The sequence below is a fragment of the Chelonus insularis genome, unplaced genomic scaffold, assembly GCF_013357705.1.
Source record: "Chelonus insularis isolate UGA/USDA-ARS -01 unplaced genomic scaffold, ASM1335770v1 contig_88_pilon, whole genome shotgun sequence".
Taxonomy (NCBI): Eukaryota; Metazoa; Arthropoda; class Insecta; order Hymenoptera; family Braconidae; genus Chelonus; species Chelonus insularis.
The window spans coordinates 2,462,889-2,486,429 of NW_023276776.1; the positions used below are offsets into that span (position 1 = coordinate 2,462,889).

Consider the following 23,541-nt stretch of genomic DNA (forward strand, 5'->3'; position numbering starts at 1 on the left):
TTTTTTATTATGAAACTGAATTGTAACATGTGGCAATATATTTTAAAATAAGAAAAAATCTCGTAAAACTTTAATTAATTTTTTACATTTTTTTTAAAAAAATATAATTGTAACATAAAAAATTAGTAACTATTTGAACGAATGATTGATATTAGAATCAAATACTATAATAGTATTTATAAGTAATTAATTGATTAAATACTCAAAAAATTATAACAGTTCCATATCGGTTTTTTTTTTAATCTTCAATCATTTATGAATCACATAATTTAAATAATAAATTTAACACACATTAAGATTAGTTCATCTATTCATAGTTTCAAATTATAATTTAAACAGCTATGGTTCATTATTATTATAATTTTTTTGTTGATAAATAATGAGCATAACATAGCATTAAGAAGTAGAATAAATTTTAAAATAATAAATGAGAATTGAAACCATAATGATAATCATGCGGTGATGATAATTTTTTACAATTTTTTGATTTTTAAGTTTTGTATCGTTAGTAATTTAAAAAAAATATTTAATATAAATTATTTTTATTAAAAACACTTTATAATATTATTAAGAATTATTTTAATTACATAATTATTATCGTCAATAAATTGAAATTTCAACATTATATTAACAGTTGTTACAATAGCTTTATATAAAACATTCGCTTATATGAAATATTTATTTCGACCTTGAGAAAGATGATTTATAATAGTTGCGATCATAAATTATTACAATAATTTTCAATAAATACTTGAAAATAAAATATTTATTGAAATATATCAAACGAAAAAGAGGAAAAATTATTGAAAAAAACAATATGATTTGATTGTAATTCAAAAATTCCCTCATGCTTCCAAAATAACACCTTCAGCCATCAGTTGGACATTCAACGTACTAACAATTAGATGATCAAAAATGATATAAAAAATCCTGATACAAAATAAATTTTCGCGCATGCTCAACAATCGTCTTTTTCGGCGTAAAAGAGTGGCAAATGACAGTATAGCTAACAGTAAAAAAGCTAACCATCAAGCCATTTTATAAGAAAATTAAGACAACTCACGTGCATTAGCAACATATAAATACATGTTTATATCTTGATTTAATTGATACTCATTTATTTATAAACATATAAACAATTAAATAATAAAAAATGGCTCTTATACCGCTTGAATCTAATCCAGACGTAAGTATAAAATTGTCCAATAGATAGAAAAATAATAAATCAAATCATTTAATTAATCAATTTCTTAACCTTTTAGGTGATGACCAAGGTAAAAATTGTCAAAATTACTTGAAAATTCTACGATTGTGAACATTTTTAGATTTTCTTTTGAACTGTGTAGATTATTTACAATTATTCTTTCGACTAAAAGAAGTTCCTAATTGTACTTATTACATTATAGTTTATTCATCAACTTGGAGTACCATTAAAATGGTCTATTATAGATGTTTATAGTCTTGATCCAGAAGTTCTAGCCATGGTTCCAAAACCGGTACTTGCTCTAATTTTACTTTATCCAGAATCTGAAAAGGTATTGTTTTATTTTCTAATATCTATAATTAAAAAATATATTTATATCTTATCTATCAACTTCCATATATAAATAGCTTTGATTATCAATTAATTTGTATAATATATATTTTTATTTAAAAAGTATATCATTTTCTCAATATTGACAAATTAAGGATGATTAAAAAATTGAAAGTTTTATTAATTTTATTATTTATTTAGGTTCATGAATATAATGCTGAATTAGAGGCCAAAATCAAAGCAGAGGGTAAAGAACCACCGTCCAATGTCTTCCATATGCAACAGTGTGTATCAAATGCGTGTGGCACAGTCGCTTTAATTCATGCTGTTTTAAATAATTTAGATCAGTACGTACCCTAAACAATATTCTATCATAATGGATATATATTCGAAGAAAATCATCATATACTCTAATTAAATAAATATCTATTTATTATTTTTCCTATTAGGATTGAGTTACAAGATGGATTATTTAAAGATTTCCTTGAAAAAGCAAAAGATTTATCATTCACGGAAAGAGGTATGTTATTAGTCAATACTGCTAGTGACATTATGGATACTCATGAGCAATTAGCACAAGAAGGACAGACTCCCGTGCCTCCAAAAAACGCACCAGTTTATCATCATTTTGTAGCTTTTGTTGAGAAAGATGGTTTCTTATACGAATTAGGTAAGTTTTATTTTCATTATTTTCTAAGCTGATGAAAAATTGAAAATTAATTTATTTCTATAATTATCAAATATCGGCGCTTTAAAAACATTTGTCAGTTTAGCATTTAAATAGTTAAAAATATTGAAAAAATATCTAATTAAATAATAATGTAGACGGACAAAAATCACTACCAATAAATCATGGACCAACGACTAAAGATAAGTTATTGGAAAATGCAGCCCGAGTTTGTGGACAATATATGGCAAGAGATCCTGATGAAGTTGGCTTTACAACGGTTGCATTGGTTCCAACTGAATAACATATATATAATCAAAACTTTGATATTGTCATGACATATTTTTAAGAATTTCTTTCTCGTGTCATACACTTAAAGTTGTTCGATCATTAAGCGAATTTAAAGATTAATCTATAAAAATTGCAAAAGTGATAGCTAATAATTCAAAGAATTCAAGTTCGCTTTATCAATAAATATCACTGTTTTGTTTAGCAATAATAAATGTATAAAGTTCAGTTAAACACTAAACCCAATGGCACCAATAAATTTCTCGTAAACAAAACGGTCAAAAGTTTCATAATTTTGTAATAAATCAGTTCTAATTGTTAAGTTTGATTTAATATCAAATATTGTCATTTATCTTTAAATTAAATTTTAACATATGTTTTCCCTGAACTATACTATTTTTCGTGATCGAACAACCTTAAATAAGTTTATACAGTAAATGAATGTGATGCTTTTATACTTATAATCAATGAAATTCATTGTATTATTCAATGGGACCCGAAATTATATACTGAAAAAAAAATCAAACAAATCAAAAAAGAAAAACAATCCATTGAAGTTATTTTATTTTATTAAATTTTTACTCTTGCATTAACAATAAATTTTTCAGTGATTTCTATTTGTTGCGTGCCAAATAGTGCATACTTATTTAATATACTTTATTCATTTTTCCATATTTTTTTTTGTTTGTTTAATAATCAAAGATCACTATTAGAGTAATTATTATTTTGTGCTGAAGTGGAAAAATCTTAAGTTAATTATTTCAAAAGCATATCAATTAGTCAAGATAATTAATTAACTGTTTTAAAACAATCAAATGGTATGGTTATTGACGTTGATTAATTCAGAAATTAAATAACTACAAAAACAATTAAAAAATAGAAATAACTTACAACTTACTATTTCTACTATATTACTAATACTTTATTAAAATCACAATTATAGTAACAAAAAATCAATTACAAATTGCATCATTAATACCAAAAATTTAATGATTAATTTAGTTTTATAATTTTCATACTCAACTTAATTATTTTAACCGCTTCAACACAAAATAATATCATTGTTAACAATCAAATTCAATTTATCCATGTGTATAAAACAATAATAAAAGTAAAACCACAATTTCACTAATACTACAGCATCAGAAAAGATGCACTTTGATTAGTTACTAGTGCAAATTTTAATTATTAATTTTTTAATTAATACATCCAATGCAGTCTAATAACTGCAATTTCTTTGCATAACTCAGTAGTTTTATTAACAACTGAAAATAAATCTAGTATAGCTTTAAGTACATCTTTGTACATCTGCTCCGACTAGGACTTTTAAATTTACACTTATGGGTTAATTAATCCTTTCTTTATATTTTTTTTTTACTATCATCCATCTTCCTCATCTTCATTAATTACTAAATATAATTCATTAATTAAACACACACTATAGTACATAATTCATTAAAGTCTCCACAGTTATATAGAAGAGAGGAAGTACATAATTACAATTTTTATTTTTTAACTCAAATATTTTTTAAGATATATTATGTGCAAATATTCTGTTTGTAACATTTCCTGTGAATTATCATTATTTTTAGGATTTTGGAAATCCATATTTTAAAATATTTTCTACTCAACTTCATTTATTTCAATGTGTCAATGAGTTCTATAACGAGTCCCCAGGACATTCAGCAACATAGTCTTTGGATATTTATTATTCATCTTAAAATCTACAGTCGCGGTGGATGGCAATGAGCGTTTTAATTAATAAATCTACGATTAAAACGCTTAGGTAATTAATTGATCAAGTTGACAAGTGTTTTTATTTTACAAATTAAACACTAATTAATTTACCAGTTTCACGCGGTATGTAATATGTAAGTACATCAATCTTTTACATATAATCGTGGACCAGCCACCGTAGACATTAAGTACAGGGCAAGCTTTTACATATGCAACTACTTAATTTTTTTCATAGCAACAAAACTTTACAGTAATTAATAATTATTATTTTACTTTCAGTTGAAAAAGAAGATGAAGTTAATCTTATTTTTGTAAAAGTACTTTTGTTTTCCTTATTATAATACTCAATACGCGCAAGAATGAGAGTAAAAGCTGGTGCTTATAAAAGAAGAAGAAGTAGCTGCTGTAAATGTCCAGTCTTGTAAATGTTGCCCAACAACACTTTTTTCACGATTCTTAAGCTCCATGTCTGTATGGACATTGGATATAGACGACCAGTCTAGTGTATGAAATCTTTCCTCCTGTTGCATAGTCTGTCACTTAATTTGTTGCTTAGGGAGATGCCTTTTCATGTGTAAAGCTAAATGATCACTTCTTGCAAATGATCTTTCACACACAGCACATTTAAATGGCTTAGCACCTGTATGTTTACGATAATGACGAGTTAATTCGTCACTACGTGCAAATCTCCACTCACATTCTGGCCACTGACATTGATATGGTTTTTCACCTGAAACATACAAAATAATTTCTTATTATTCAGGTATTATGTCAAGTCATTTATGTTTTCAGGTATCTTATTATACTCTACAACTAATGAACCCTCATCAACATGAACATTTTATTCTTCAACTTGGTTGTTTATATGTGTTACAAGTATCACTTTTGCATAATTATCATCTAAATTAATACATAAATAAAGAAAGAAAGGTCTCAATATATTTCGTGAAGAGAAGATACTTGAAATATTCCTGGAGAGATATTTACGAAGATGTCTTTAATGATTAGCAGAGTTGTTATCAGAATCGAAAGCTGTTGGAATAATTTTGGCCATGTAAATGTAATTCTTTATCGGTATAAAGCAAAAAAGATAGGAAAATGTTTGATCTGGATATATATATAGAAGATGCAAGGGATACCATATAACATGCAGTTAAAGGAATGCTGCTTGCCTCGCGCCCGCGCATTAAACGAGATAGTGTCCACTCTCAGGTGAAAAGTGTGCGTGTTTATATATCAGTGTGTAAGAAATAAGAATGAAAACGGGTGAGGCGTCTCATGAATGCGTTCTCAGGACTTACGAGATGGTGAGTCCATTCAAGAAGAGAAGCCACGTGCCTGAAAGACTCTCCCAAGTCACTTCGAGCTACCGATCTATTCACTATCGTCTTCTACTTCTATACTTGTCACAATTCTTCGACTTCAACTTTCAAGTAACGGATTTCTTATTTACAGAAGAATAACATCAATTCTTCTTCTTTTTTTTCGAATATATTTAAATTTAAATTAATGTCGAAAAGAGGACATGTCAACTTGATAAACATTTTTGTTGAAGTTGGTAATAATTATCAAAATATTGGAGCTATTGGATTTTAAATCATTTTCAAGATGTCTAATTGGAACATTTATTGTTCAATAATTCTCTAAAATTTGATAATTTTTTTAAGGAAGAAATAATTAATTTAGAGCTAACAAAACAAATTATAAATCGGTATAATGTCAACATAAACTTGCATTTAAAATTGTAATGAGATTTATGTCCTGCAGATGTTAGGGTGTTTTTATAGACTATATCACTCATTTATAAAGTACATTATAATAATTATTAATTACATTCTCGAAATAACAACATATTTAATTATCCCCTTTTTCTGCTACTTCAATAAGATAGGATGATTAATTTAGTATTTTTTGCTAATTTATTTTAATACATTCTAAGAAATAAATATTCTGAAAGTAGTACGTTGCACTCAAGACGCCTCTTGCATTCCTCATGAGGACACCAGGTGAGCTACACGGATCAACGTTGCTGTAGTGTGCATTCAGAAAACTTTACTTATAATATCATCGACAAGTCTAGCGAATCGACCGTGTAGTTATTGCTCTCGCGTGTGTGAACACGCTTGGATGTGGGTCGCTAACTCGTATCGTTGCACACCTTGCTGTTTAACTCTTGCATATTCACAGACTAGAACTCTTACACCAACTCAATATCCATCAGTCCGACCACGCCCAATGAGCGCATCACAACGCACTATCGAGCTATTTTTTTTTGTTATTTTCATTTCCTCTATTATGTGAATGTACTCCGATACATCATTGTAAATCTCCGCTACATTTCCGATAGTTTCTGATAAATGATCATTGACACAAATCTGACAGAGATACTCACCTGTGTGTATTCGCTGATGGGCTTTCAGATGAGAGCTTTTTGTATAGACTTTTGTGCACCCTAAAAGTCAATAATAAATTATTTAGATTTTTTTTTCTTCTTTTGATAAAACTGATGTGATAAATTATAATATTTAATTTAATAAAGAAAAAAAATTTGTTTAATTGATTAATAAAAAAATCAAGATCTAGACTACATCCTATAATTTAGTTTTTACATTAATCTAATTGTAGAGAATAATCATTTATCGTACAAAAAATATTACATCCTCATTATATTACTATTAAACTCTATAATGTCTAATCTATATAATTAAATACATTTATTGAAAAATTGGTTTATTTTTATTTGATAACTTAATAACTATGATTAATAATCAGGAACACTCACTAATAAGAGAAGATTAGTTTGATTCTTAAAAACAAAGAGATATCAAGTAATTGCTTATTAGATATTTCTTTAACAATGCAGTAATAAAATAAAAAATTTCTAGTTCTTTTTTTCTTTAATTAAATAAAAAATGAGTATAATAATCTTACCGATGAAATCGCAGTGATGAACTCGGCGTTTCTCAAGCTCAGGATTGTTTCTCCGGTTGAATTTGGTGATGCCGTGAGGCTGAATCCTGTGTGAAGGATTCAGCATGGGTGGTTGAGGATAAGGAGGAGGAGGCGTTCGTCTCGGAGGTCCTCCAAGAGGTGAACCGGGGTCAGAGATTGGGGGCGTCAATGGAGAGACATACATGAGCCTTGTCATGGAGCCATATAGAGGTGACGTAGCATTACTACTTTGGTGACTATGATGATTAGCTTGGGATTCGTTATTATTGTTGGTAGTGTTGTTGTTGTTGTTGTTATTGTTGTTGTTATTATTATTCTGAAAGGTCTTGAGACCTGTCCGTTGATGGGCTGACTGATCATTTGACCTAGGGAAACTTGGCACGTTGGTCTGACGAGCCTCAAGAAGGTGAAGAGTCGGTGGGGGTGGTGGTAGAGGCTCACTCTTGATCTCTACTGGCGAGAGAACAGGAGAGGTCACGTCATCGGTCTCCATCTTGACGTGGGACGACGAGGACGACGTGGACTGGGAGCCAAGCATGTCGGCATTCTCGGGGTCAAGCTTCTGAATGCTCGAAGTAATATCCTCCCAGAGTGGAGGCCTGAGAAAGACATCGTCGTCACTGCTGGCTGGTTGACTTCTTGAAGACACGAAACTGGCTTGTGGTCGACATGCTGCAGGTCCAGAGGTTTCAAAAAAATCATCAATGGGCAGTGTTTCCCTCGAACTCTTCTCCGGATCATCATCATCCAGTTTCTGAAGCTGTTCCAAGTCTTGTCGACAGAGCAACGTGTCCAAGTCCGACGTCTGCTAGAATCAATCAAACATAACTGTATTATTTATCAATCATTTTGATTTACTAAATTACTGTAGAATATTTAATTAAAAAATTGTACCATCTGGGAATGTATATACATAAATATAATCAAGATAATATCATTATACATGTAGTTATAATACATCTGCTATTTACTTTTTTGTATTTTAACTGGACTTTCAGAGCATTTTAAACGAAAGAGTTATGCGGTCGTAATTCTTCTTTCCTGCTTGCTATTTAAGACGAGGATTATTATCTTAATGAAAATCGTTGCAGATGACATTTAAACAAGAATATAAAACACGCTTCAACTGATGTAATTCTCATCTTTATGAAGTGTATAAAACAATTGAAGTTATATTGCCATTATAATTCTATCATAATAGCCAGTAAATAAATAGTTTTGAATTTCATTTTAATTTCATCTACTTTACTAAATATAAATTTCATACATATTATTGCTATCAATCAATGATCTCCATAATTAAAAGATTATTAATCATTGATAATCTATAAATAATTTGAAAAAGAGTGGAGATGAATCAATAAGTTACAATGGTCGTGAAAATTTAATAAAGCAGTTAAAGTTATGATGGCATAATATAATCATCGCCAAATAAACAAAGTGATAAAATGAAATACATAAGTAATAAAGTAAATGGAATAATTGATCGTATATACCTGGAGAATATTGAAATATGTAATGATTTCTTAACGAAATAATTTTCATGAAATTATGTATGATTTATATGTTAGGTTGTAAAGAATAAATATGTTGAAAATAATTCTTGAGCATTCATAATAATACAAAGTTACATGTCGATTTGTTTCTTTTTCTTATTTCTAAGTAAAAGCAATTGGCAAGTATCTTGAAACTCTTTTGTCTCAGTAACTCGTTTGCTCCTTAACATCGAATGAAAGGGTACACTACAGAGAGTCTAGAAGACAAGCGGCTTTGGCTTAAAGATACATGTTATCCCCTGAAATCAGCCATTTCATTCATATCTGAGAAATAATGTTGAATAATTTCACCATAAATATGGAGTTTGTGGGCGTAAAATAACGATAATGCAAGTAAATAATGGACGTGGAGTTTTATTACCCGAGGCGAGTGAATGGAGAGATAGAATCTACGCGTTCATCCGTTCTGTGTGTACGCAATGTTCTTCTTCTTCTTCGTTTGAAGTTCAGCCCCTTGCGGTCTTTCTTCAGCCCCGGGCATGGCGCCATGCGTTTATACAAAACATTTCTTGATCTTCCGGCTAAAATCTACCGTGTAAAAACCCTTTCAAGTAATCATCAGAAGCATAAAGTACCGTGAATTCAATTTTATTCCATCAATATGATGCTAATATATTTTCTTAATCATTTCCCATTACTTCACCGTCAATTATATTGAATTATCGCGCAAAAATGGCCGCTAACTTGTGCCATTTTGACGTATTGCTTCTTCCTGGTACTCGTTATAGTGGTTCAAATAAGGGTGTGGTCTCCCCCAGATTGATTCGACTCGGTTACTGGCTTCTGCGCGTCTACAAGTTTAATCTTACGCACGCGCTTACAACCCTTCGTTTTAAAATACTCCATTTCACTCTTTATTTTATTTATCTCTTTAATTAACTCCTAATAAAATAAGATTATTTTTACCCCTATTATATTGTATATGTAATTACACTCCACTCCAAATAAAGTATTATGTTAATTAATTTTTTTTTGTGTTTTTTAATTTTACAGCAAAAAAAAATTTTATTAAAGAATACAATTGAAGATAATTATACATTCAAAACACTCTGTGTGTCTTAATTTTATTGACCATACATTAGTTCATAGGAGACATGTTTTCTCAATTCTCTTTTTGCAATTTAGCTCGACACCCAAGAGTAGGTTAAGGTCTGGTGAGATTCGAAAAGGCATTATTAACACCAATAATTCCTCCCCCATTGCCCATCTATGATTATTCGCATTAATAGCTGGACCGGCGAACTTTGTTCTGCTCGTACTCTATCATTATCGTAGAGGAAATGACACGACGTCCATTCGAATGAGACAACTCTCTCAGGGTGTTCAAATGTCGTTGAAATATTTCGCTCAATGAAATATTAACGTTCCTATAATAATACTTGATGTTTTTTTTTTTTTTTTAAATATATAACACACACAGTTGGAAATATTAAATAAAAATAGATAAAATAATTATCATCAACACAATTAAATCTTTATTGAATTTAAGTAGAGTAAATAATTATTATAGATAGATAAAATTTTCTAGTAATTTTTCTATTTAATTAATGGTAAGATTTATTAGGAAAAAAAAATACAAAATACTGGGGTTTTTTTGAAATAAAAATAGCTGCAAAACTTGGTAAAGGAAAAACCTAGTAATTTTTCTTTTTTTTTCTAGTAAATTTTAATTTAAATTGACTAAAAATTACAGTAAAATTACCAAAATAGGAATTTTTATTACTTTTTTGGTAATTTTTATTGACCAGAACAAAACTTTTTGCTAAGATATTTTGTTTTTTAAGTTATTTTTATTAAAAAAAAAAACCTAGTGATTTTTAATTTTTTTTTGCTAGTAAATTTTATTTGGCTATTAAAAATTACTGTAAAATTTGATACGTGTACACAAAGAGAAAAAATTTTGATCTCAGTAAAAAATTGTTTTATTTAGTAATTTAGTAAATTAATAAATAAAATTCCCTTCTTTAATTTATAAATAAAAATTCCCCACAAACTTTGTAAATTATTTCCTTTTTTCGTACGTTTGTCAGTGATATAGACTTTAAATTGAGTTTCCTATTTTTTTAAATTACCCAAAACATTTGATTTGATGATTTTTAAAAGATCCTTATCACCCTCACTTTGTACATTAATATAAAGATCATCTAAAGGTATAAAATAATACCATTAGTCTGAAGAAAACAATAAATCAAACTTGAGTAATAAAATTGATTGAATATTTTCGACACGTCAACAGCTGTCTAACGATTAGTTTTTTATTTGTCAAATCATCGTCTTCACCTGGTTAATGTAAGATGATTTTTTTTTCTAATTTTTGACCTCTCGGCAGTGTTACTTTCAACTTGAAATACATAAATAATAGCTGCATCTTGAGTGTAGAATATTATTCATCAATATAGTCAGCGTGTCCAAGGGGCGTTGTGTTCCATGTTGGATGTTGTTGCCATTAAAATATTCCAAGTGTTGCATGTACATTGTTGTCCATAGCATCGTTTGTGGTAACATAGAGTGCCGGTAGTGTGGTTCACACCAATGCACATGCAGTGGAGATGATGCCGGCGTGCAGGAGGCGTTACGCGTGTACAAATCATGCAAGAAATGACGCAGCAATGGACGGCCTACGACCTAACGATGTTCTCCCTGGTGTGTTGCGCTATGTTCAATCTCTTGTCCTTCTTCACGACCGTCGCAATCTCTTTTTCTCTTCGATATTAACGCACTTCTATCAACATAAAGCAAGTCACTAATCTTTTTTATTCATCCCCGCCTTTTCTTCAAACACTCCGTATTCTCTAATTGAAAATGATAATTCGAATAGTGACTTTGTGCTTAATGCTAGTACTTCTATCTTGGAGATTCAACTGGGAGATAACCCAAAATAGAAATTATACGGTCATTTATAATCCGTTATGATTGAAATTTATCATTCAACATAGTTTACAGTACATATTATTGAAATTAATTATTCTAAAGATGATGAAATTGTTTATTTGTATTAAAAATTATATTTTCAACTACATCATGATCATCATATCATGAATCTTTAAATTAACAGTAACTTTACTGCACTTTAGATTGAAAATAAAACATGATAATAAAATAATTAGATTCATGTTCTTTCTTTTCCTTTTTTTCATTCAAATGCCATTCCTAATCACATGTATTTCCTGAAGGATTATGAGATTTAATGTAATGATAGTCATTGAGAAAGATACAATTTGTATTGACTTGGAAAGAAAAATAGATAAGAGATAATGTGAACAAATGTTTTTAGAGTTGATTAATGAAAATAATGAAACTTTTAAATGCAAATTCTTGAAAATTGCTTAGGGTCACAGTGTTGAGGAACAAACGAGTTGTTGAGACAAAAGAAGTCAGCCCTGAGAGTTGCCAATTGCTTTTACTCAGCCTGAGGATCTTCCATAAAAGGTTAAAGTGAATCTCAACGAGTAGTCTATGGTTTCAGTGTCAAGAGGATGATGTATTTCAAGTATTAAATATCTAACTAGTTGCTATTTACATGTATGCATAATATGTATAGTTAGCAATATAAAATGTCAACAGATAGCTTAGATTTTAACACTAATGTGTCATGCAGATTCTTGAGAATTGCATCCAAGGTAACTAAAACCCTTTGGTATCATTGTTCCAATATGTTTCGTAAGTAGATTGGCATTTGTTGAGACAACTAGTGAGCTTGGGTTGACCTTTGAAGCACTTTCTTCGAGCACGCGTGACTCTGTAGCCTCCAAGAAGACTACGAGTTGATATCTGGTATGCCCATGTTCTCCACCGCGCCGGTACAAACCGCGTGGCTTTTTCCATGGCTACAAGTCGATGTTGAATATTTTACTGAGGCAATCACGCGACTCTGTGGTCTCACATTAACACTAGAATGTTATAAAGGAAGTTTTATGATATTTAATTACATAATTCCTGACTGATTTACATGAGTATAAGATACACTGGTTACTTTTGTTATCAATTACTATTTTCCCTACATTCTGATTACTATTCCCTTACTATTGTCAAGCTTGCATTTTCAATTTATAATTATGCAATATACCAAAGATTAATCTCCTGTTAAATAAAATTTATCAAACTTGATTTTTTTAGTCTACTTGGTTTGTTTTTTATCATTCAGTTTTTATTAATAATCCGTTGTCAAGAATAAAAACTTGCTTATCAATGACTGGTTATTAATTGAATTCAATTTTATCTCAATAATAAGGAATAAATTGTACTATGAGAAATAAGTGAAACAACTTTTGAGGTTTATTTAATCTTGTTGGATTATTTTTTAAATTAATTTGTTACATACATTCATTTTTTTCAAATAAAATATTAATATTGATAAATTTTGTAATCATAGTTCAATTTCACTGGGAAGAATATATATATATATATATATATTTATTTGATATTATGAGTTATTGAAATATAGTTAGCAATTATTCCAAAATGTTTCTCTATAATTTGTCGAGTTGTAATATTATTTCTTAAAAATGTTTAAACAATACCCTTCTAACACACAAAACACATGTATTCTCTTTTATCTATATTACATAATAATACAAAGAACCTTAGAAGTCGATTTTACTTTCATATTGTATAAGAAAATGAAGGTAAGGAATCATATCTTTCATCGATCTCCAACTATACTTTCCAACCTTATTACTTTTATTTCGTATGATCAACTCTTGGAATAGCTTTTGTATATATTTTTCATGATATACATCATTTTAGATTAATTCTATAATTAATTTCAATAGTTATTAATTCAATTGTAATGATGATCTAGAAGAAAAGTTTGATTATATGCTTCACAACGGTCATATCTATCAGGCAGATATTTAAAGAGTTTAGTGAATATCAGTTATCAACTTTATCATACTTATTATTTCTTTCAGACAAATTATTTGTAATCTATTTCACTATGGAAATGTAATAGTACAGATCAGATATTATAGATTAATTTAATTTTCGGAAAAATAATATTTATAGATTCATAAAATTAAAATTTAGATCAGAGTACTTGAAAAAATGTTATTCATACAAGAAATATAATAAATATAATTATATTTTTTCATGGAGATATTAAATATGACAATATCAGTTGTACATGTGTTACTTTTGTAAATTTTAATTTTTAAAAGAGAATTTGATGGGTAAATTAAATTTAAAATTCACCAAACGATCGACAATAATGTTACTAAAAAAATAATAAAAATTCCTATTTTGGTAATTTTACGGCAATTTTTACTCAATTTACATCAAAATTTACTAGCAAAAAAAAGTTAAAATAACTAGACTTTTCAGTCGTGATAAAATATATCTTATTTTTCATCAAAATGTTTTTTTTTTTCATTGGAAAAAACCAGAATGTTTCTTTTGAACATTAACATTCAACTGTGGGTCATGAGAATTAATGAAGACAGACATGCAATGCATTAGTGTGTATTAAAAAAAAGCGTGCGTGGATTTGCGGCTATTCTTTGATGATGAATATGATCCCTAGACGTCAAATGGCACGTGTCGACGTTTTACTAGTGTAAACATGAAGAGTTAAACATTTTTATTCACTAGTTTGGTTGTATTATAGTTGAGTCTGTTGTGAAATAATTATCCTAACCGCCTTTTAACGACAGTAAAATAGTCTGAAGTTAAATCGAAAAGGTGAGAAAAGGTATTGAAAGGAAGAAGAATAGAAGGGAGCTGAAGGTAACGACGTGATAAAGTCGCGTGCGTGACCTGTGGTCAGTCTGAGGCCATCTACAGCTTACTACAATTTTAACTCTCGCCTGCTGCTTCATCATCGATCTCCCTAGGTCTCCAACTCACGCGATTTGCGCATCCCCGTTGAGCACAACACCCTTTTCAACACTCTTTCATCTACAGTATACTGAATAATTCTTTTTTAAAATTATTTTTCAAACATTAGCAACGATAATATATTTATTCCTATATCATTTAATAAATAAACACTTTAATTATAATTGTCTTGACCTCAGGAGAAACTTTTTCATTTTAATTAAACTTGAATTTTTTTGAAATATCTACTACTATCAGAGATTTTTTATTAAGATTACTTATTATCATTTCAGACAGAATTACTCATACTTTTATGAGTGATTTATCATAATAAAGAAAGCTTCATATTGAAAAAGATGATGAATTCAACGTTGAATGAAGAAGTATAAAGTAATGTGGTGTAATGAATGATTTATAGGATGAATCATTTGATTTAATCAGTAGATTATGATTACACATCTGTTCTTTTTATAATAAAACTGACAAATAATTACAATAATTCAAATTCATTTTAACAACAACAAAATATTATTTTTTTTTGTGTAAAAAAGGCGTTTTAATTTAAATAAAAACAGTTAAATATCTGACATGTTGAAAGTCAAAAAATGAAATAAATTTGATCAAATAGAGTATGAAAAAGACATTACTTATGATTGGTAAAATTTTTAAAGTGGTATTATTGAAATAATACTTCTTCAATAAGACAAAAAAATTTTTCATTCTTTCACATACATATTATATAATAAAATAACAAATCATCTATCATCTTTCTACATTATAAGTAAAATGAAGGCAAGAAATCAGCTGTTATCGATCTCAAGATACTTGAAATTTTCAACACAACGTCTGCAATCTATAGAAGTCTATAAATGAAATGATGCGGTATCGAAGAAGATTGAACGGTTGCTGAAGAGGCCAATCGTTGGTGTGAGTCATTCAAAAGTCGACGGGGATCATACTCGTAAAAAGCCAGTTAACGCCGTTCACGATGAAGAGAAAAGAGGCGGTGCATTAACGTGATTGCCCAGAAGTATATAATACTATAGTCATGGGCCACGAGTCAGCTGCTCACAATATAACACGTCAGAATACTCCTATGATCTTACTAATCTTTAAAGCTTTCTCATTTATAATTTGCACCTGGTGTCAGTTCTGATTGCATCGCTGATGTAGTCACCGATGACATGTGTTGTTACATCATTTTTATCATACCTTATAATTACTTAATCAAATTTTCAAATTAGTCTAACTTGTCTTCTTTATCAAATTAAATACATCTTTATAAAAATTAATTTAGTGCACTTTTTTCCATTCATTAATTCATACGTAATTTTAGTTTTTTTTTGTTTATAATAAATTTTTATTATTATAAACAATACACAATTGTTTAATTATAAAAAAATATTAATAACAATATTTTATTGATATTTATCGAATATAATCACAGTAATAATCATTGAATAAATTAAAACCATTTTTAATTGTTTATAACAAATTGGAATTTTTCTAAACAATCATATTGTATTGATATTAATATTAATCATTTTAATAATTTCCTAATGGCAAGTTAAAAATCTTTTTTATTTTCAAAAGATTTTGTAGTTGAATAATTTTTAATTAATTTAATATTAGCTTGAATAAAAGCTCGAATCATTATTAAAAAAGCTTAAACTTATCTCGAAAAAATAGTGAATAGTTCATGTATATTATAATTATATGAAGAAAAACGAGTGCAAGGGTATGAACAGTATTAAACTACGGTAAACTATTATATCTATCCCATGTATATTTTCCCCTATGACCTCTTTAAAAAGTCAAGTCCCGCTAATGCACTTTTAATTAATTAAATGGACGGATGGCCTCACCCTCCTATTTCGATACGATGGTCTTACGCTCGACCTCGCGTGCCAGCCATCCACCAACGGTGCAAACTCATCCCAATCCCTCCTTATTGCCTTACTACAATACAAATGGACTCAGATATAAAACTAAAATGGTACAAAAAATATAATGAATGAATATTACCTACATCCGTATACCTTTTATGGATACTAAATTACCAATATTATTATTATTTTATTATTTTTAATAAACAATTAATGTCTGACCATAAAACATATCAATTGTGATGATTATTTTTACATCATTAAGAATTGGATATTATCATTAATTTGACATTTTTACTCTAATTTCACCCTAAAAATTACTATGCAGTTTAGTAAATTCAACAATGTGCATAGTAATTTTTACAATGTGTATAGTAATTTTTACCGTCATCCTGCAGTGTCACCAAATTACCATAAAATTTAGGGTAATTTTTACTATACATTTCTCTGCGTGTTGAAGAAATAAAAAAGGAAGGAAATTTTAAAAATATTTTTTAAGGTATAGACATTCAAATGAGTTGTTTACCATTAATAAACCACTGAGAAATAATTAGTAAACATTGCAAGCAAGGCTTTAGTAATCGATAATATGGCCCTTCACCTGATATGATGGATTATAGCGTTGTATTTATTTATTCTCTTACAACTTACATGCTCTACAATAATTTAGAGTCTGGTAAAGAAGGCTACTTAATTCGAATGCATAGTTAGTCTTGGCAAAAGGTGGACCACCCGAAGGCTCAGCAGGTCACCTGGCTTTCGCTGTAGGAGCGCTCTCATAATTAAGCTCGACGATGACATTTGATTTAGGTACTCGCGAGCTCCGACATGCTCCAGAGATCTTGGCGCATTGCCTTTACTCCAGTCAGGGGAAAAAATACCAAGAGAGAGAGAAAGAGAGAGGTAAAGAGAGAAAAAGAGTTGAGATAAAGGATTCGCAGTTCAGAAACTCACCGGAAACTACACTTTATGAATTGTTCATATTTTCTTTTATTTCAACTTTTCATGAAGATTGAAATATACTTTTAGCTTATAATTTCAACTGTATAAATTATATTCATTATTACGCCAATTTACATATAAAGTGTAATTTTTTGTAATTATTATTATTTTCATCATGAATTTTTAAAATTACTAGAAATTAACGCACACAAAGTGCGTGATAGGTACAATGCAAATTACTAATTTTTAAAATCTCCCGCGTAAATAAAATAACCAATCAGGAGAAAGTCATTTTTTCGATATATTTCGATAATTAGCTAACTTCATACGTCTATGTAAATTTATCGATAGAATTGAAACTATATTCAAGTATGTTTATATGAATAATAAAACAATGAATAATAATTTTTTTGTTGAAAAAAAAATATTTTTTAGAGTGACGGTTATACGTGATGATCATCCGTAAAATATTATGTAGATTGATTTCGAAGCAGAAAGAAACTAAAGAGCAAAACTGTTTATTATCATGTAAAAAAGTACATGGTGGTGATGATTTAATTGACAATGATTTACAGAGACCTCGAATAGTTAGACCAATGGAATTTATGTAAACATTTTGAAAAAAAAAAATTTAATTTTTTAAACACAAAAAAAACGAAAAAATGAAAAAATTGAATACAAAAGTAAATTTTCATTAGACAAACTAAAATGAGGATTAATTTCCTCAACAAGCTATTTTTAAATGTTGTGGTTATGGATTGTGAGGAATAATAAATGTCTGGAAGACACGACATTCCATATCTCACAATTAAGAGCACACCTGATCGTAAGCAATGGATGTAAAAGCAAGTCTATGACCTGACACTAGAAGACATAAATAAAGTTATGAAATCACCGTAACTTGAGGTACAATGTTATGTACTGGAGATGGTTAAAAGTCGTGAGTGAACTGTGGAGAATCATTTGACAGGACAAGTGAAGTAGAGAATAATATTTATGCTTCGACAGCAAGTCAACGTCATATAATAGAGACCATAGAGTAGCATAGAGGTTGAAGTATCTATTATAAAACATTCCAAGTTTCCTATAACGTCAGGCTGATTGTAATAAACGTTGTTTAGTATAAAGAACTTGTCTAATGCATCAACTGTTTAATTCACATCGCAAATCTTTGTTTGGAGATAATACGTAAAATAGGCAAAGATTTCTTTAAAGAGAATTACCATCAAGAATATTTACATTACATTGTGAACACTAATTTACTATAAAATACCAAACGAAATTTATTTCAATCAATCAATAATATTTTTTATATATCATATATTTTTCATCGAATAAGTATTAACATAAAAATAACTGGTTTCAACAATAAAAAATAAAGACAAATAGATAAATTAATCAGAGAAATATTCAGAAACTCTTGTAATAGATATAATAAAAGTCACTTATCATAAAGAGAGAATTATGATCCATAAATCAAGAAAAAAAATTATGAGGTAAAATCAATATTTACGTGTATTGTATTTATTTAAATATTTTCATGATTATGCATAATGAAAAAGTCAACAGAAAAAGATCATACTGGTGACTGAGAAATTCAATCGACAAAGTGAGAAAAAAAAATTACTAAACATAATAAAATATTACTAACTCCAATAATAAAGTCAATCAATTCTTCTTTTTGCTTTATTTATAAAAAATAATTAATTAAAATAATTATTAAAAAATAAATAAACTCAATGACATGATCAGCATCATTAGTATGTTATAAAGTAAAAAATAAATGAAAACACTAAGAGGATGCATATTAACCGATCACTTATTAAAGTGTGAATGAAAAAAGAAGAATAAAAAAAAGGCAGTGGTGTTAAAAATTGTGAGAATCACTGAATGTGTATATGTACTACTAAACTAGTTTTGCTGCTCTTCTATTGTTGATTCTGATAAAATTTATAGTCATTGAAAGCATACGACAAGGTTTTTTGGTTCTTTCGCGAGCTACAGAACTTGTTAATTAAATGGTTTATGGGTGCGACCAAATATTCGAGTTTTTATAGTCAATTAGCCATGGTCCTCGGTTGCTATCTTAAGAAGTGCAGCTCCAGTAGACAGGGAGGATGTAAGATCCAGGACGATTAGAATGAATGGCTGCTATAAATCAGCTCCCTCGTTGGCCTGTATACCGCAAAACTACTTCTTCGTCCAGGTTCTTCTGCGGAATCTTCAACCTCACTCCCTTTACTCAATCTTAGAAGAGCTTCATTTCGTACACTTTCCTTCTCTTTGCCATTCGTTGTGCCTAATATACCTTCTTTAACACTGTCTAAATCTTGATCTACTGGTCCCCACTCTCTTTTCTCTCTCACTTTACATCTCTTCCAAGATTTATTTTCCCTCTTACTTTTAATCCAACTACTCTAAACCTTATTCTATCGATAACCCTTGAAACTTCAATGATATATTATTTTCATTGATTTTAAATATATAGAACTGATGAATATTTCTTGGAAATAAAAATGTCAAGAGAATCTTTTTTTTTTCAACTTCTCTCCTGTTAACTCAAATCATTGAGTATTTTTTTCACGTAATTCCTCTGTTTTTCGACGTCTAAATGTGAATGAAAATATTCTTTAAAAAAATTACACATGTCAAAAAATTCCATTTACTTTTCATTTTCAAAAGAATTTCAATGAAAAGTTGAGAAAAAAAAAGAAAACTTTTCCGGTATGTCACCATCAAAATCGATTTCTCTGCTCTCTTTTAATCAATCACATCTACAATATCTTCGTTTTGAAATAAATCAATCAATAACGGGTTTAAATTTCAATATAATCGTATTTAAAAAAAGTAGAATTTTTTATTCAATTAAATTCTCTCTAGCCTCACCTTTAAATTCTTCATCATATATTCCAAAGTATGCGTGTCACAAAACGCATATAACTTTGTATCTACAATAGAGATCTATCGACGTCATACAAAATAGGATTACGTTATCCTCATTAACAAGATCAGATCTTTTCTCGTCTGTTAATATAAATGAAGGCTAACAAAGCTTTAGCTTTCATTCAGACACCGGAAGGATATATATTTTCGACAGTTGAAAAAGACAATGTGTACTTAACTTATACGTAATCTTTACTTCAATGTTTGTATATACATATGTCAAATAGTTTAGAAATATATATGACTTCGTAGAAAAGATGAGTGTCAAAATTTTTATGATTCTTTTAAGACAACTTTCTCACTTTTATCATCATTTTTTTTTGTTCTCCATTTTTCTTTTAAATAATTGTCATATATACATTTTTTTTTTGTACTTTATCTATTATTATCCATCACTCTGTCACACTTTATCTCAACAATGTACATATACGGTGTCCTTGCAGAGTGCAACTTATTGAACTTATATATCCTACACATTGTTATGTTTATCGAAATTTTTCTAGAATAAATACGATAAGAATAACCGTTAAAAAGATTGTAATGTAAATTGTTGAATTAAATTGTTTATTGCTTGAATTAAATGAATTATTTTATCCAAGGATGGATGGAATAATCAACCAGATTTATCTTAATGAATTACAGCTTCAAAGCAATATTTTTTGAAACAAATAATTAACTTAATAATAATAATAATAATAATAATAATAATAATAATAATAATAATAATAATAATAATAATAATAATAATAAATATTACGTTTTTACAGTAATAGTACTGCAAATTATAGCGTTTTATTTCAATGCACTTGATTTGTTTTAATATTTAATTAGAAAATTAAAAACGTTTAATTATAAAATAATTTAGGAAATTATTATGAAAATTTATTTTTTTGATTGTAATTATTTAAATGTCACAATTTTTCTTCAATATATATTAAAAATTATTCTCTGAATTGAATTAATCACTTAAAAAGTATAATATTTTATTGGAAGGATATAATTAATTCGAGCATAACAATAGAAATAATCCTTGAGAGATTGTCAATTTAAACATATCCGGTATACTTAAATATTCTTTGAGCTTTATAAATTATAAAAAAAAAGATGTTTTTTAGATCATTATTATAAACTCGTATGTAATTCCATCATTCCAATATCGACTTTGTAAAAATATAAAATGTGTATATCTTCACTGAATCATAATTTTTCTAAAAAGCTTTAAAATTGTTAATAAAATCTCAAACTATTTTTAGATTACTATAAAGTCTACTAATTTTTGTTTAATATTAATTAATAATTAATAATAATACAACACTTATTATTAATAAAATAAAAACTATTCATTTAGCATTAATAGATTTAGCATTAAATGATTAAAGGACTTCTAAAAGACTGTTGAAATAAATTACCCTTGATGCTTATAGTCGAGCAACGGTAATTCAGCTTCGATTAGTGATTTGTGCGCATATATGAAGGAGAGAAATAAAGAGAGAAGAGATAGAGGAGAAGCAATTGACTGGTTGGAATGCTCTCGCTTGGTTACTCGCAACGTGTAGGCGTAGACCAAGAGTTGGAAGGACGAGTGCCCGCAGGCAGGCATCAGCCACATCGTAAGCACGAACGAAAACTTGAAGCTTATCCGTGGCCAGTGTGCGTGTTCTCTGATGGGGTCATCAGTGAGAATTAACATACTGGGTGGACTCGTACGACGAGAAATGACGAGAACATGAGCAATACACTACTCTAACTCACTAAGGTCTATGTTTCTATCTGACTCATGTCTCCTTCTGTTTCAACCAAGCCAACAACTATAAGTAAGGATAATAATGCACTACTTTTCATGAAATCAAGAGCCACCACTGATGTAAGCTTCTATCAGGTATACGTAATTCCAACATATTATTAGGATATTATCATCTCCAAGGTTGAAAGGGTTCTATATTAAATTATGCAATTCCTTTTTATCTTCAAACTAAATTTGTTATATGGAGATTAAATGTATTCAATTAATATAAATAACATTTGTTTTACAACTATTTAAAAAAGCTTCCTATCTACATGGAATTCTATGTAAGAGGTCGTAAAATCTATAAACAAGCAATAAACAAATAATAAAATACAATAAATTATGTAATTTTCAGTAGCTATAGCTTTGGAATAAAATATTTTTTTCTGTTTACAGAATTTAATCGTTATAACAATAAAACTTCTAGATAATAAAATGTCTTTTATATGACTATGTAAATAAAAGTTCTATTGAGCAAAAATAAAATATGAAACATAGATTGAAAGATTGAAATATCTTGAGTATAAAATAATAGTTTGGAGTGTCGATGATGGATTTGGAGACAATATTTTTTGTAAAAATAAAAGACAAGCATATCAGGTGGTGGAGGATTTTCATTCACAACAGGAGGTTATCTTGGTAAGAGATGTTGAAGCATCGATATCCTTGAGAATCGATTTTCAATTAGATCCTGCGTCAAACAGATACAATGAGACAATTATAGCGATAGATGGACATGGAGATATCTGTCGGATTAGCCAGTAGCTCGTCGTCTTGTTGGGTTTTGTAGGATCATATATACAAGGTAAAAAGGTAAGCCTCAATCAACCAAGTCCTCTTGGGATTTTATCACGAGTCACTTGATTCACATCACAACATCTCTTCAGGTCTTTCTATTCTTTCTGATACCCCGGGATTCATCCGGATGTCATTTTCCTTCTATTCGACGACCAAATCGTGTCCTCGCTCGGTTATGATGACGCCCAGCGGGATATTAATGCTCTATGGACTTCTGAAACTGTTCGACGTTGTGCGATTTAGATCGAAAAATTTGATGAGTAAGCCTCACATTTTTCACTCCAAAATTAATTCTTATATAGATTTATTTTTTATGTGTTTTCATAGAACTATAAAGTGTATACACTAGAACATTTATTTATTATTATTTTTTTTTTATTCTTCTTCTCCTTTTCCTCCTGCTCATTTAAAAATCATTTTTTACCACCCGGTAAGTCTGTTGGGAATTTAAAAATTGTTTTTTATTTCATGATGATGTTGCCAGACACCTGAAAATTATTTCTTAATTCTCACTGATCTTGCCAAGAATTTAAAAATTATTTTTTATGTCTTAGCAATTTTTTTCCAGTTATTTAAAAATACCTTTGAACTTTATTTTATTATAGTAATACTTTTAGACACCTGAATATCGTTGTTTAATG

At 28.8% G+C, this 23,541-nt stretch overlaps 2 protein-coding genes across 3 annotated transcripts in view; one reads left to right on the top strand and one right to left on the bottom strand.

Moving 5' to 3' along the window:
* Window positions 1-953: 953 nt before the first annotated feature.
* On the top strand, window positions 954-3,106 carry Uch (Ubiquitin carboxyl-terminal hydrolase). The gene is made up of 6 exons (XM_035091496.1): window positions 954-1,186; window positions 1,263-1,274; window positions 1,407-1,535; window positions 1,736-1,881; window positions 1,984-2,204; window positions 2,360-3,106. Exons 1-6 carry the CDS (start codon window positions 1,154-1,156, stop codon window positions 2,503-2,505), a joined length of 687 nt encoding a protein of 228 aa, XP_034947387.1. The 5' UTR covers window positions 954-1,153; the 3' UTR covers window positions 2,506-3,106.
* Window positions 3,107-4,302: 1,196 nt separating this feature from the next.
* LOC118071872 (Krueppel-like factor 5) overlaps window positions 4,303-23,541 on the bottom strand; it is a 40,034-nt gene continuing 20,795 nt past the window's right edge. Inside the window, exons 3-5 of one of the 2 annotated variants that reach the window (XM_035091331.1) lie at window positions 7,158-7,983; window positions 6,619-6,678; window positions 4,303-4,956 (exon numbers count right to left, since the gene is read on the bottom strand). In XM_035091331.1, coding sequence (XP_034947222.1) covers window positions 4,763-4,956; window positions 6,619-6,678; window positions 7,158-7,983 — 1,080 coding nt within the window. In that variant the 3' untranslated portion in view covers window positions 4,303-4,762. Of the gene's footprint in view, window positions 4,957-6,618; window positions 6,679-7,157; window positions 7,987-23,541 lie in introns of both variants that reach the window. The other variant, XM_035091330.1, reaches the window with a different exon arrangement.

Excerpts from the sequence above, each read along its gene's own strand:
- Uch (XM_035091496.1), top strand. The coding sequence starts at position 1,154 with ATGGCTCTTATACCGCTTGAATCTAATCCAGAC. Across the intron at positions 1,536-1,735 it reads TTTATCCAGAATCTGAAAAG|GTTCATGAATATAATGCTGA; the intron begins GTATTGTTTTAT and ends TTATTTATTTAG. Across the intron at positions 1,882-1,983 it reads GTTTTAAATAATTTAGATCA|GATTGAGTTACAAGATGGAT; the intron begins GTACGTACCCTA and ends TTTTCCTATTAG.